Here is a 13,753-nt window from a genome sequence, read left to right on the forward strand (position 1 = left end):
GCTGGGATTTGAATTACTGAGGCTATATACCGGTTTCCTCATCAAGGTCTGTCTGGAGCATGGCTTTACTGCATTCTAGCGCTAATATGGCATTTGCTCTTTGTTCATTCATGCATTAATTCAACACATGATAACTGCTGGGAAGGGGGACGGGGACTGTGCCAGGAGATATGACCAGGTTAGGGATCTCCCCAGGGAAGAGGGACAAAGTATGCATGACAGTGATGTGAAGAGCGAAAGAAGGGCATTTGCAAAATAACTTATCATGAGTTTTCTTTGTTTATAGGACCTATTTCACCTATTGCAGAGCAAAGTACTCCTGTTTTATATCATGGTAACAAAGTGAGAGGTAGAAAGCAGGTAGCTAAGAAGTCAAACCTGAGAAACAGGAAAAACAGAGAGCCAGGGAAGCCACACAAGCATCTTAGGTACCTCACAATGAGACCGATTGGTGGTCGCCTTTCAGGGGGTGGGGAAGATCGATGTCCTACTTCCTTATCTTCTGAAATGTGAAGCTTGGAAGCTCCTTAGAGACGCCTTAGTCTTTGAGGCTTTTAGGTCTCTTTTCATGACAGTAAGACCAACAGTCTGCTTATTCTCTCCAGTTTATTTATAAATGTGTGACTGGTAAAGAAAGGAGAGCAACATGAGCTGGGCTTTGGAAGAATGGAAGGAGGGCCTGCCTACGAGAGCTCTTCAAAAAATCGAAGAGCTGGAAGGCCAGCTGGACAAACTGAAGAAAGGAAGGCAGCAAGCGCAGTTCCAGCTGGAGACTCTGGAGGCCGCGCTGCAGAAGCAGAAGCAGAAGGTACCACTGAAGCGCTGGCTCTCAACCAGCGTGTGGATTATTTGATCTTGGTCTGCAATTTCGAGAAAAATGAGTGTGCTCTCTGTGGGTGGTAATCTGCCCCTCTCCTTCTTCTCCAGCCTCTGCCCCTCATTTCGGCTTACCTGCTAATATTGAGGGCTGCTGAGTTCCATTTTCATTCTGTTTGGGACCACACATGGGAAACTGCTTTTGGGTTCCATACCAACATGGCCAAAATTCTCGGACTCCGAATCTGGGCGCCAGTATTAGGGCACTTTGCAGTCCAAATGGATATTGCTCCCTGAGTGTGGGCTTTTCACCTTGGCATTCCCAGACTTCTCTTCTGGGCTAGGAAATGAGAACTAAAACAGTGCTTCTTCCTTCCCTCTGCATTAGCCAACAAGTTAGTGGTACAGTCACTGCTTCTGAAATGGCTTCCCTAGTGGGAGAATTTTTATAACAACTGGCTTCAGTGGCCAGACTTTCTTTTCTTTTTTTTTAAGATTTAGTTTATTTCCGAGAGAGCGAGGGAGAGAGCACGAGTAGGGGGAGGAGCAGAGGGAGAAGCAGACTCCCCACTGAGCAGGGAGCCCGATGCGGGGCTCGATCCCAGGACCCTGGGATCATGACCTAAGCTGAAGGCAGACGCTTAATCGACTGAGCCACCCAGGTGCCCCAGTGGCCAGACTTTAAAATGAATTGCTAAGAGAGATTTATAGGGTTTATTTTTGATCTTGTTATACTTGAAAGGACATTAAAGCCAAGTCCCTTTCCAGGAAGGGTATGTATAGCCCTGACCAAAGACAATATAATCCATGACTTTATAGAACTTTTCTATCTAGACTTCAAAGTGAGGTCATTTAAAATTGCTGTGTTCCTGGGGAGCCTGGGTGGCACCTTCGGTTAAACATCCGATCTTGGTTTTGGCTCAGGTCATGATCTCAGGGTCGTGAGATTGAGCCCCAGTCAGGCTCTGGGCTCAGCATGGAATCTGCTTGGACTTTCTCTCCCTCTGCCTCCCCACCCTGTGCTTGTGCTCTCTCTCTCTCTCTCTCTCAAATAAATAAATCTTTAAAAAAAAATTTTGTGTTTGTGAAGAAGCACTGACCTGTGGATTACAGCAACCACATCTCACAATAATTAGTTGTCGGTGTTACACTCAGATTTACAAATACTTGGTAAATTCACGCAGTAAAAGAGACCTATTTCTTTCTGCACGATCTCCATTAGGTTGAGAATGAAAAAACAGAGGGTGCAAACCTAAAAAGGGAGAACCAAAGCTTGATGGAAATATGTGAGAATCTGGAGAAGACCAAGCAGAAAATTTCTCATGAACTTCAAGTCAAGGAGTCGCAAGTGAATTTCCAAGAAGGGCAGTTGAACTCCAGCAAAAAACAAATAGAAAAACTGGAACAGGAACTGAAAAGGTAATTATGTTTGAGTGGTATTAATGTGGATATCCTTTATATGTGTTCATTGGATGCTTTTATCTTTTCCTTTAATGGTGTAATTATATGTTGCAATCATTTTCCCAGTGAAATGAACAATGACTTGAGGAAAATTAATTCTTCTATACTTCAGTGCTCTAATTGCATGGCTCAATACTATGTAAATGCATTAAATGGCTTCTTGCTTATTCATTTATTCATTCAAGATATATTTATTAAGCTGCTTCATGGGCCAGATGCTGTGTTTTCTACCAGATGATGTAGTATTAAATAATACCAAATCTCTCAACAGTGAGTACTAGAAGATGGAGAGGAGTTAAGCATATCTAATACCAATGGCTTATGTTTCTTCCTCTGAGTGGAAAAGCTGTTGTAGAGAATGAGAGAGAACGAGGGAATTTCAAAAGACCTAGGAACACTGAGGGCCCCGTTGAGGTTGGAGACCAGGAGTTTATAGTGGGACCCATCTATAGAGTTGTATGCTTTTTTCCTTTTCCTTTTAGCATCTGGGAGGTAAATGCTGAGAATGTAAACAGGAGGATTGACTTGGGGTTGTTTTTGGCCAGGGTAATGGGATGGAAGATGGTGGAATATTTAAGGATGCTGGGGAGAGAGTGGTTAAAATTATGTGCCGTGGAATCTAAGCTGGAGAGGGAAGAAAGTGTACTCAAGAAGGGGCTCCTACTGGGGCACCTGGGTGGCTCAGCCCTTAAGCGTCTGCCTTCGGCTCAGGTCATGATCCCAGCGTCCTGGGATCGAGCCCCACATCAGGCTCCCTGCTCAGCGGGCAGCCTGCTTCTCCCTCTCCCACTCCCCCTGCTTGTGTTCCTTCTCTTGCTTTGTCTCTCTCTGTCAAATTAATAAATAAAATCTTAAATTAAAAAAAAGTTCCTACTGAGATCTCCATCTTCCATCTTAAGTATTACATAACCAGTTTGCCAGCTTAAGCAATAAAAAATGGTGCCTATGACTTCTTTTCCATTAAAAAAAAAAATATCCAAACAACTTGAGACATTAATCAAAATAAATCCAGTGGGACCAAAAGACTGCTAGCTTATAGATGGTATCTTCTTGTTCTAATAGTGGAATTTTGTCAAAATAACAAGGAGTAATACAGGTGGAAAGCCAAGTGGATGTCAGCAGATTGCTCCATTGTTGATTCTGCTAATACACACCCAGAAATTTAAAAAAAGCAAAAACAATTTCATTTTGAAATAACTTTAGATTTATAGAAACCGTTGTTAACATCTTACATAACCAAAGTACAATGACCAAACCAGAAGTAAACATTGATTCAATACTATTCACTAAACTATGGACCTTGTTAGAATGTCACTGGTTTTTCCAATCATGAGCTTTCTTTGTTCCATGCTCTGATCCAGGATTCCACATTACATTTAGTTGATATTTTCATCATCTCTTTCTAAGCTGTGACCGTTTCTTGTTTTTTTGTCCTTGAAATTGTTTAAGAGTCCTAGTCAGCTCTTTTGTTAGAATAGTCCTCAGTTTAGGTTTGTCTACTGATGAGATCAGGGTTTTTCAGCAGTGGCACAGTTCCCATTTGGGACTAGATGGTGCTTTGCTGGGGAAGGCTGTCCTGTGCGTTGTAGGACACATAACAGCATTCCTGGCCTCTACCCAAAAGATGCCAGTAGCACCTCCCCCACGTGCATGTTTTGATAATCAAACATGTCTCTAGGCACTGCCAAATGTCTTTTGGGAGGGTAAAATCATCCTGGATTGAGAACCACTGGGTCAGACTGAGGTTATGAATTCTGGGTAAGAATACCACAGAAGTAGTGATGTGCCTTTCTCAGTGTATCCTATCAGGAGATACATGACCTAATAGGACTTTTACCCTGATTCCCTGGCTGAGGTGTTGTCTGGGTTTCTCCACTGTGAAGTTACACTGTTTTTCCCTTTGTAATTAATAAAGATCTTGATTCCATGAAATTTTTTTTTCCTAATGTGGCCACAATAATCTTAATTATACCTACCTCTCAAATTGAAAGTTAAAATACTTTAAAATTACTCTTATTTGTCTTCCTGTGAAGATAATTTAGGTACACAGGAATCTCTTCCTAATTTTTTTCCTACCCACGTAGGAAGGTGGGTCTCTATAAGTTGCATGTTGGAATGATAAGTAACTTCTATCTCATTGAGTTTTTTGTTTTCTTGTTTACTGTCTGCCATACCAGACTCCATGAGAACAGAGACCTGGTCAGTCTTATCAGTGTACCCCGTGCACCTGGCAGGCCCTCAAATATTTGTCAAATAAATAGATGAAAGATAGGTAGTTGTTTTTGGAAAACAGATGTTAGGGAAGTAGGAAGCTTACTTTCAGAATGCCAGAATAGTTTTCTCTGAAAGTACATTTTGGCTGCTGGTTTTAGAAATACAGGGTTATTTTTATTTATTTTTAAAGATCTTATTTATTTATCTGAGTTAGGAGAGATAGAAAGAGAGCGAGCAAGCTGAGGGAGAGGCAAAGGGGGAGAGAAAAGGAAAGAATCCTAAGCAGACTCCCTGTCGAGTGTGGAGCCCCATGCGGGGCTTGATCCCATGACCCCAGGATCATGACCTGAGTGGAAACCAAGAGTCAATCACTTAACCGGCTGAGCTACCCAGGTGCCCCAGAAATACTGGTTTTAATAATTTGGACAGAAATGTTTGTATTTTTAACATTTGAGGTAAACATTTGTTTGTATACATGTCTATTTTTTATTGCAAAGTGACATTTGGTGGCAATACCTGCAGATATAAAGTGCTCAGAGTTGTGTGTGATACCTAGCAACTTGGTAAGTGTTAACATTATTATTATCAGTTGTTATAGTTGGGGTTAGGATAGCACACTTAGTTTAAAAGTATTTTTATTATCTGTGATGTAGATATAGATGTTTATAAACTATATAAACCTCAGACTGTAAAAACTATTAAGTTAAAAAAAACCAAACTATTAAGAGTACAGTTTCCTAGAATATAAAAACCATAAACTAGAAAAACTATTGAGTGTATTCAGATTCCCACTGCTAACCTTCAAGTGCAGGCAGAAACTTATTTTCTCCATCAGTGGCCACTGATTAGGTTTCTGGAAGGTCTCAAACAAGTTAGGTTGAACCATTGGAAATGTTGGTCAAAAACTGTTGAGTACTGACAATCTCATACAGTTAAACCGCTTAATTTAGTGCTATTTTGGTGGCAGTTTTTGTTTTTCTTCGTAGGAAATAGGAGAAATAAAGGCTTATAGAAATAATAGGGTATAGGGGCACCTGGGTGGCTCAGTCGTTAAGCGTCTGCCTTCGGCTCAGGTCATGATCCCAGAGTCCTGGGATCGAGCCCCACATCGGGCTCCCTGCTCCGCGGGAAGCCTGCTTCTCCCTCTCCCACTCCCCCTGCTTGTGTTCCTTCTCTCGCTGTGTCTTGCTCTGTCAAATAAATAAATAAAATCGTTAAAAAAAAAAAAGAAAGAAAAAATAATAGGGTATAGTTTTATATTTAAAATAAACTTTTTTTCTAATGAAAGGATAGGCAGAGGAGGATGAAGTGTGAATTTGAGAGGAAAAAGAAACACCGATTTTTACAAGCTTCTTTAAAATTCATCTCTAAAGTCACCAAATTTGCTACACCTTTGATAGTCTATAGACCTGGACCATTCTTTGTGGTAGCTACTGGCTACATGGCTTGAAATGTGGCTATTACAAATTGAAATGTGACAGGGCGCCTGGGTGGCTCAGTGGGTTAAGCATCTGCCTTCAGCTCAGGTCATGATCTCCAGGGTCCTGGGATCAAGTCTCGCATCGGGCTCCTTCTCCCTCTCCTTCTCCCCTTCTCCCCTGCTTGTGCTCTCTCTCTCTCAAATAAAGAAAATCTTAAAAAAAAAACAAAAAAAAAAACCCAAATTGAGATGTGCTATAAGTATGCAATGCACACCAAATTCTGAAGGTTCAGTAGAAAAAAAAGTAAAATATCTCAATAATTTTAGTATTGACTGTAAGTTGAAATGATAGTATTTTGAAAATATGGAATTAAATAAAATACTAATATTAAATCCATTTGTTTCTTGTTACTCTTTACATGTTAGTAGAACCTTTCTATTGGACAGTGCTGTTACCAACCATAAGCTCGAATGTGAAGATTTGATTTGCAGAGCAGTCCTTTTTAGCCCGAACATTGCCTTTTCCTTCCTAGATTGAGTTTGGAGCTGAGTGGAGCTAGGGCACTGGGGCACTTCCTTCACTCCTTGTTTTGAGCAACATGTCCATGAGAAAGAGACTGCACATCATTAGCTGTTCTATGGGGTGTTCATTTCATTTCTTGTGTTGAGCTAAAATCAGAGACATTACAGACTTGTGAGAATTGAGTCCTCTTAACTTAGGTTGTTTGATTTTGAAAGGTGTTCAGAACTTAAGTGATAGAAATATTCTGTGCATATATACAATAAATACTTTTCCCATTTCTTTGTGACTGTTTCCAGCCCTGTCTTCTCTAGATGCACTGTTAACTTGATTTTTGTGTCTGTGTTTTTTAAAATGTCATAAAATACATGGCAAGTCTATGTTTTTGTCATGACTTAATATTCACAAGTGATGTCAGTTTTGTGATTTGAGCCCATGCGTCAGTGACACCAGTTTCTTTCTGTTTCTGAAGTTCTTTTGTTGTTGTTTTTAAATATTCCTGTGTCTTTCTTTGGCTTAGAGTATAAAATTTGCTCAGAATATGTCCCCAGCCTCCCAACTCTATAACTATAGTGTCATTACAGATCTTCATGGTAGCCTTTATAACATTGTGATTATTGGTTTATATTTCTGTTTCCCTAACCAGACTGAGTTCCTTTGAAGAGGGGGGGCCTGAGTTTAGGTCTGTTCCATAAGTTAGTTCTTATTAAATGTCTGTTGGATCAATGAAGTGGTAAGAATTCTTAGAGGGTGGGGTTTTTGTAAGTTTATTACTCTCAGAACGGGTGGTGCTGGCATTCAGTAGCGTTTGTTCTGATTTGTGTCCTCTTGGGTCCTTTTCTAACAGGTGTAAATCTGAACTTGAAAGAAGCCAACAGGCTGCACAGGCTGCAGATGTCTCTCTGCATCCATCCGCGACACCACAAAAAATCTTCGCAACTCCACTAACACCAAGTCAATATTATAGTGGTAAGGATTTTTTCCCTTCATAGCTCTTTTACTGGAATTTTAATTTGGTCAAAGAAATCAATTAGTTCATCTTTGAATTCAGCTTTTAACTTGGGCATTAAAAAAAAAACCTTTTAATTTGGGCATTAATGCACTACATATCCATTTGTGTATCTTTTGAGCTATATGGAGCTACCAGGTTAAGCCTTTAAACTTTTCATTTTAGCCTGTAGTGTGTTTTAAAAATAATTCAGTTTCAGAATATTCAAACCCAGCATCTGTTTAGTGTACCGCAATATTCATTTCTAGACTATTGAAATGATTGTTGATCTGTGAATTCCTTTATGAAATCAATGACTGAAGTAAAACTGTTTCTCATTGTCTTTGTTTAGTTTCCAAGTATGAAGATCTAAAAGAAAAATATAATAAAGAAGTTGAAGAACGAAAAAGATTAGAGGCAGAAGTGAAAGCCTTGCAGGCTAAAGTAAGTTAATTATGGGCCTTACAATAGAGTATGCAGTTGAAGAAGTACTTTGATATATAGGTGTCCAGGGTTGGAGAAAAATCTGGTTCACGTAGAGCTTGACACATTTTTCTTACACTAAGAAGATAAAGTTCCTGGCTGATTACCTTAGTTGTAATTACTTTTTGGTTTTTAAAAAGTAGGAGTAAAAAAAAATAGTGTGGGGAGATCAGTTTATCCCTAGACATTAGATGTTCTTAAAATTCTACAGAAACTGTAGCCATATAATTATTTCCCTATTGAGATCTAATGGTAAGGAGGGGGCGGGGGGGGACCAGGGTTATTCCAGACACTCACTGTTTGGCTTTATCACCTGGAGGCCATTGATTGCTTCCCACTCAGGCCTTACGGAATGTGCTGATTACCACCAGGGACAAGGGGTTTGAGGGTCATTATTTATGTGCTGTTTATTTAGAGGAGAACGTTATCAAGATAATCTACCCAATTCTGTTAAATAAGTTGCTGGACAGGGTTTTAAGCTCCATCTTGGTATGGGTAAATAGGCAGAGAGGTGGGCGAAGAGGTTTGTTTAGTGTCAGCAAAAGAAACAAAATGCAGGTTTTAGAAACCCCTGCTTCTAGTTAAGGGACTGACCCTAAATATACCCGGTATCTGTAGAATTTACCCTTACCATTTCTGCTTGTGTGATGTTATTTGCTAAAAAAAAAAAAAAAGGTAGGGGGGAAACAACAACAACCTAAATCCTAGTTTTGCACTTAGTGTTTTATTTCTGCTAACCACAAGAACTCGCTGAGATGGGACCATTCACACAGTTTAAGGCTGGATTTATAAGTAGATACCTTACATACTGAGGATCACAAAGTACCTATGAGAGCTTTAACACTTTCAATTATTCTCATGCCCTTGACCCTTGTTTGGAGGTCAACAGGATTCTGATATGTAGCAAAGGTGTTTCTTCTCGCGGTGAATAAAAATTAAACGGTAATTCTCTGGTTTGTCATAGAAATATCATGTGCTTTGTGATCCATTTCAGCCATTGGTGCCCACTTTGCTCCTGACATTGATTCCCAGAGTTTTTCTGGTGGAGAAATCTGAGTCTCTACAAACATGAAACCTCTCTGTGTGGCAAGAAAAGCTCTTGCTATAAAAAAATTTAACGCACCATCTATAGCCATGTCTTGATATTTGTCAGAATGGAAGTAGAGAGAACAAAAGAAGGAGATAAGGGGGATTTATTTGACGAGCACTGAGAAATACATAGAATTGTCGAATCATTGTACACCTGAACTAATATAACACTGTACGTTAACTATACTTGAATTAAAAAAATAAAGAATTCAAAGCAGTAGCAAATCCACAAATGTGTATTATATAACATAAAACACCTTATATGACATTTTTGGGAGTGGTATGGTGGAAAGTGAGATTCTTGAAAGAGTTCTTTGGGTTAATATTTAATTTTGATCCTCTTTGTGCAAAGCAAGTGGAGGAGGTGACCAAGGACAGGCAAGCAAAGGACACCAAATTTCAAAACTCAAAATGGTAGTGAATACTCACTTGTGTTTAATGGAGTATATGAGGGATGCAGAATAAATATAAAAACTGAGCCCATTTTAATAGATTGGGACTCAAATGGTACTGGTTTAGCCTTCAATGCTATAGTCTAACCATTAGACAGTTCCTGTCCTGGATATTGGGACCTAAAGGTTCCCTTGACTTGATAAACATGCTTTCTTGATATGCAGTGGAAGTGGTAACTTCTTGGCATTATGTCTTTATGTGCTATCTGAAAATAAATAGCCTTGAATATTGAGATGTTTAAAGGGCTCTAAAGAGTTTCTGTCTTTACAGAAAGCGTGTCAGGCTATTCCCCAAAGCACAATGAATCACCGGGACATTGCACGACATCAGGCTTCCTCATCCGTGTTCTCGTGGCAACAAGAAAAGACCCCAACTCGGCTTTCATCTCATGCTCTAAAAACTCCGATTAGGAGAGATTTCTCTGCATCTCACTTTTCTGGGGAACAAGAGGTGACTCCAAGTAGATCAACTTTGCAAACAGGGAAAAGAGATGCTAATAGCAGTTTCTGTGATAATTTGGGCAATTCTCACCTTTTGGACCAATTAAATGCCCAGAATCAAGGTAAATTGAGCTAAATTAAATTGAAATTAAATTTTCAATTTTGATAATTTTGGGGGTGATGCCAGATGTTTTTAATCCTAAAAGGTGCTTGTGTGTTTTGTTAGACATTTCAAAGCTCTGTATCTCAATCTGGTGATGTGAAATACTGTTTTTGGGATAAAAGATACCACAATTTTGGAATGTCCTTTTATCAGTACTATAAAGCTGGTGCCCGGAAGCCTTCCGAAGTAGTCTGAGTGGCTTTGTCTTTCCAGAAGTAGGGTGAGTAGGTTACAGTTGACACGCCCCACGCTTCTCCTGTGTCTTCTTTGGTGGCCCATGGAACAAGCCTGGGGTCTGGCCAGCTTTGGCCACAGGTGTGGCATGTGTCTGCGGGGCAGCTTTCTCTGCACTGCCAGGTTGTCCATATGGGAGCAAACCTGTAACCTTGGCTGGAGTACCACACCACAGCTGACCGCCAAGGGCACCAGGTGGTGTTTTGGAATCTACTCTGCAGACGACGATAATTTCCAGTGCTATGATATATAGAAAATCACCGTCCGTGATCACTGGTGAGAATTGTCATGCCGCCAATGCCATTGGAACTGGTATTGTTTGTATGTCGGAAAAAAAATGAAAAAAAAAATTATTGTTAATTTTGGCAGTATAGGAGGTTCACACTGTCTTGATCTTTACTGGAGGTAAAGCTACCAGAGAATACAGGAGGGTGAATTTTGCACTGCTTAGCATTCATTTGCATGGATATGGGCACAAAACAAATAGTAGTTTGCCAGTGTATAAAACCAAGTGGTAATTTTTACGTAGGGTATTATATGGGATACACTTTTTGCAGCCTCAATAAGATACTCTTCATGATTTTAGAAAACCATTTTCTTTCCCGAGTTTCTCTGAAAACATTAGAAAATGTGTTTCTCTTGCTTCCCCTGGATATTTGAATACAAATGACAATAGAGACTAACCATTGAATTAAATCCAATTAAAGTAGTTTCTGTGTTTAGTGTGAATTAATTTATATTTGTCCCACCAAAGATTTCAGAGCAGATTAATAACAAATGATACATTCTCAATTGAGCTGTAAATTTTTTGTCAAAAATATATATTAATTAAAGTGTGGGTTTTGTTTGTGATTGAAGAGCTAAGGAACAAGATTAGTGATTTGGAACTACATCTGCAAGGACAAGAAAAAGAAATGAAAGGCCAAGTGAATAAATGTCAAGAACTCCAACTCCAGCTGGAGAAAGCAAAAGCGGAATTAATTGAAAAAGACAAAGTTCTGAATAAAAGTAGGGATGAACTGGTGAGATCAACAGCACAGTATGACCAGGCATCAACCAAGGTACTGGACTTCTCATGAGTTGTTGAACGCCTACATTTCATCATACAGTTCTTTGGAAATTTTTTTCGTACAATACTTTAACACTTAAATTTATGAAATAAATGTGAGTAATGAACCTCATTAATACATACTAGCAGTATTTGTGCAGTTGAAGTAGTAGGTTCGTTTAGAGTTGGGTAGATGTGGGGTCAAATCCATACTGCACGTTTTCCTGGCAAAGTGACTTGGGCAAGTTACTGAGCTCTTGTCCATCTAAGTGGGTGGGGAAGAATGAAGATTATGTATATATGGCACTTGACACATACAAGAGGCGGCTAAGTAATGGAGCTTTAAAAGAGGCAGGGGCGCCTGGGTGGCTCAGTCTGTTAAAAGTCTGCATTCTGGGGGCGCCTGGGTGGCTCAGTTGGTTAAGCAATTGCCTTCGGCTCAAGTCATGATCCCGGAGTCCTGGGCTCAAGTCCCACATCAGGCTCCTGGCTCAGCAGGGAGCCTGCTTCCCCCTCTGACCCTCTCCTCTCGCATGCTGTTTCTCACTGTCTCTCTCGCTCTCTCTCAAATAAATAAATCTAAAAAAAAAAGAGTCTGCCTTCTGTTCAGGTCATGATCCCAGGGTCCTGGGATCAAGCCTCATGTCAGGATCCCTGCTCAGCCAGGAGCCTGCTTCTCCCTCTCTGTTTGCCCCTCCCCCTTCTTGTGCTCTCTCACTCTATCTCAAGTGAATGAATTAAATCTTCAAAAAAAAAAATAAAAGAGGTTTAGGACATATGATAGAATTTAATTGATCTCTTTTTTGATCCAATAAATGTACTCCTGTGATTTAATCTTAAGGCTCCAATTAAGGCCAAGCTTCTTAGCGCATTTGAGGGTGTTTTGTTGTTGCTTTGTCCCTATCTTAACTCTAGTGTTTTATTCTCTTTTTTCTATTCATTCATTCATGTACTCATTTGACAAATATTTGTTGACTGCCTACTGTATGTCCATCACTGTTTAGACCAGGGGAATGAAGCAGTGAGAAGATAGACAAAAATCATTGCTCTTGGGGAGCTTCATCCTAGTGGTGGATGTAACATAAATATATAGTCACATAGATAATATTGTGTATGGTGACAAGTGCAGAGAAAAATGAATTATCTTCTAGGACCAACTGTGATTGGTGTTTCCTGAACCCAGTCTTCATCTGGGTCCAGTGTTTCTTTTTTTTTAGATTTATTTATTTTAGAGCATGTGCACATGCAGGGGGCAGGGGCCGAGGGAGAGAGAGAATCTCAAGCAGACTCCCTGCTGAGTGGGGAGCCTGATGTGGGGCTTGATCCCATGACCCTGAGATGACCTGAGCTGAAATCAAGAGTGAGATGCTCAACCAACTGAGTCACCAGGCTCCCCTCTCTGGGTCCAGTGTTTTGCTTATGTTTGCCTTTCTTCCTGGTATACTCTTTATACACACACACGCACGCGCACACACACACACACACACATATATATATTTCTGGATTTTATTTACAATTTGTTGAGGATTTTTTTGTCTATATTCATGAGGGATATTGGTCAGCTATTTTGTACTTTTGTTCTGTCTTTGTCTGGTATTTGTATCAGAGGTCATAGTAGCTTCATAAAATGAACTGGGAACCGTACCCTTCTATCTTTTGGAAGAGATTGTGTAGAATCGGTGTTATTTCTTCTTTATGTGTTTGATAGAATTCTCCATGAAACCATCCAGTCCTGGAGATTTCTTTTTTGGGAGTTTTAAAATTACAAATTTAAGGGGCACCAGAGCAGGGCGGGGGCACAGTCGGTTGAGTGTCTGACTCTTGGTTTCGGCTCAGGTCATGATTTTCATGGGTCATGAGATCAAGCCCCACGTTGGGCTCTGCACTCATTGTGGTGTCTACTTGAGATTCTCTCCCTCTCCTTCTGCTTCTCCCACTCATGCACTCTCTTTCTCAAATAAATAAGTCTTTAAAAAAATTACAAATTTAATATTTAAAATAGATATGTAGCTATGAAAATTATTTCATACTGGATAAGTTGGTATAGCTAGTGTTTTTATTTTATTTATTTATTTTTAAAGATTTTATTTATTTATTTGACAGAGAGCGAGAGAGGGAACACAAGCAGGGGAAGTGGGAGAGGGTGAAGCAGGCTTTCTGCTGAGCAGGGAGCCTGACACAGGGCCCAATTCCCAGGACCGTGGGATCATAACCTGAACCGAAGGCAGACGCTTAATGACTGAGCCACCCAGGTGCCACTAGCTTTTGTTTTTAGAGGAAATGGTCCATTTTATCTAAATACTTAAAAATATAGTTATTTGTAGTATTTTCCTATTCTTTTGATGTTGTTAGGTCAGGTGATATTCTCTGTTTCTGATATTTCTGTCTTCTCTTGCTTTCTCTTTGTCAGTCTTGCTGGAGATG

The 13,753-nt window shown here is 39.9% G+C and overlaps 1 protein-coding gene across 1 annotated transcript in view; it reads left to right on the forward strand.

The window, feature by feature from the left end:
• CENPF (centromere protein F) overlaps positions 1-13,753 on the forward strand; it is a 57,340-nt gene that overhangs the window by 2,271 nt on the left and 41,316 nt on the right. Inside the window, exons 2-7 of the mRNA XM_045877226.3 lie at positions 606-808; positions 2,039-2,235; positions 7,279-7,400; positions 7,772-7,863; positions 9,715-10,006; positions 11,140-11,342. Of these exons, the coding sequence (XP_045733182.2) occupies positions 647-808; positions 2,039-2,235; positions 7,279-7,400; positions 7,772-7,863; positions 9,715-10,006; positions 11,140-11,342 (1,068 nt within the window). The 5' untranslated portion in view covers positions 606-646. The remainder of the gene's footprint in view (positions 1-605; positions 809-2,038; positions 2,236-7,278; positions 7,401-7,771; positions 7,864-9,714; positions 10,007-11,139; positions 11,343-13,753) is intronic.

This window comes from Mirounga angustirostris, unplaced genomic scaffold, assembly GCF_029215605.1.
Source record: "Mirounga angustirostris isolate CCGP_5_RB_7025 unplaced genomic scaffold, mMirAng1.0.hap1 SCAF_6, whole genome shotgun sequence".
Classification (NCBI taxonomy): domain Eukaryota; kingdom Metazoa; phylum Chordata; class Mammalia; order Carnivora; family Phocidae; genus Mirounga; species Mirounga angustirostris.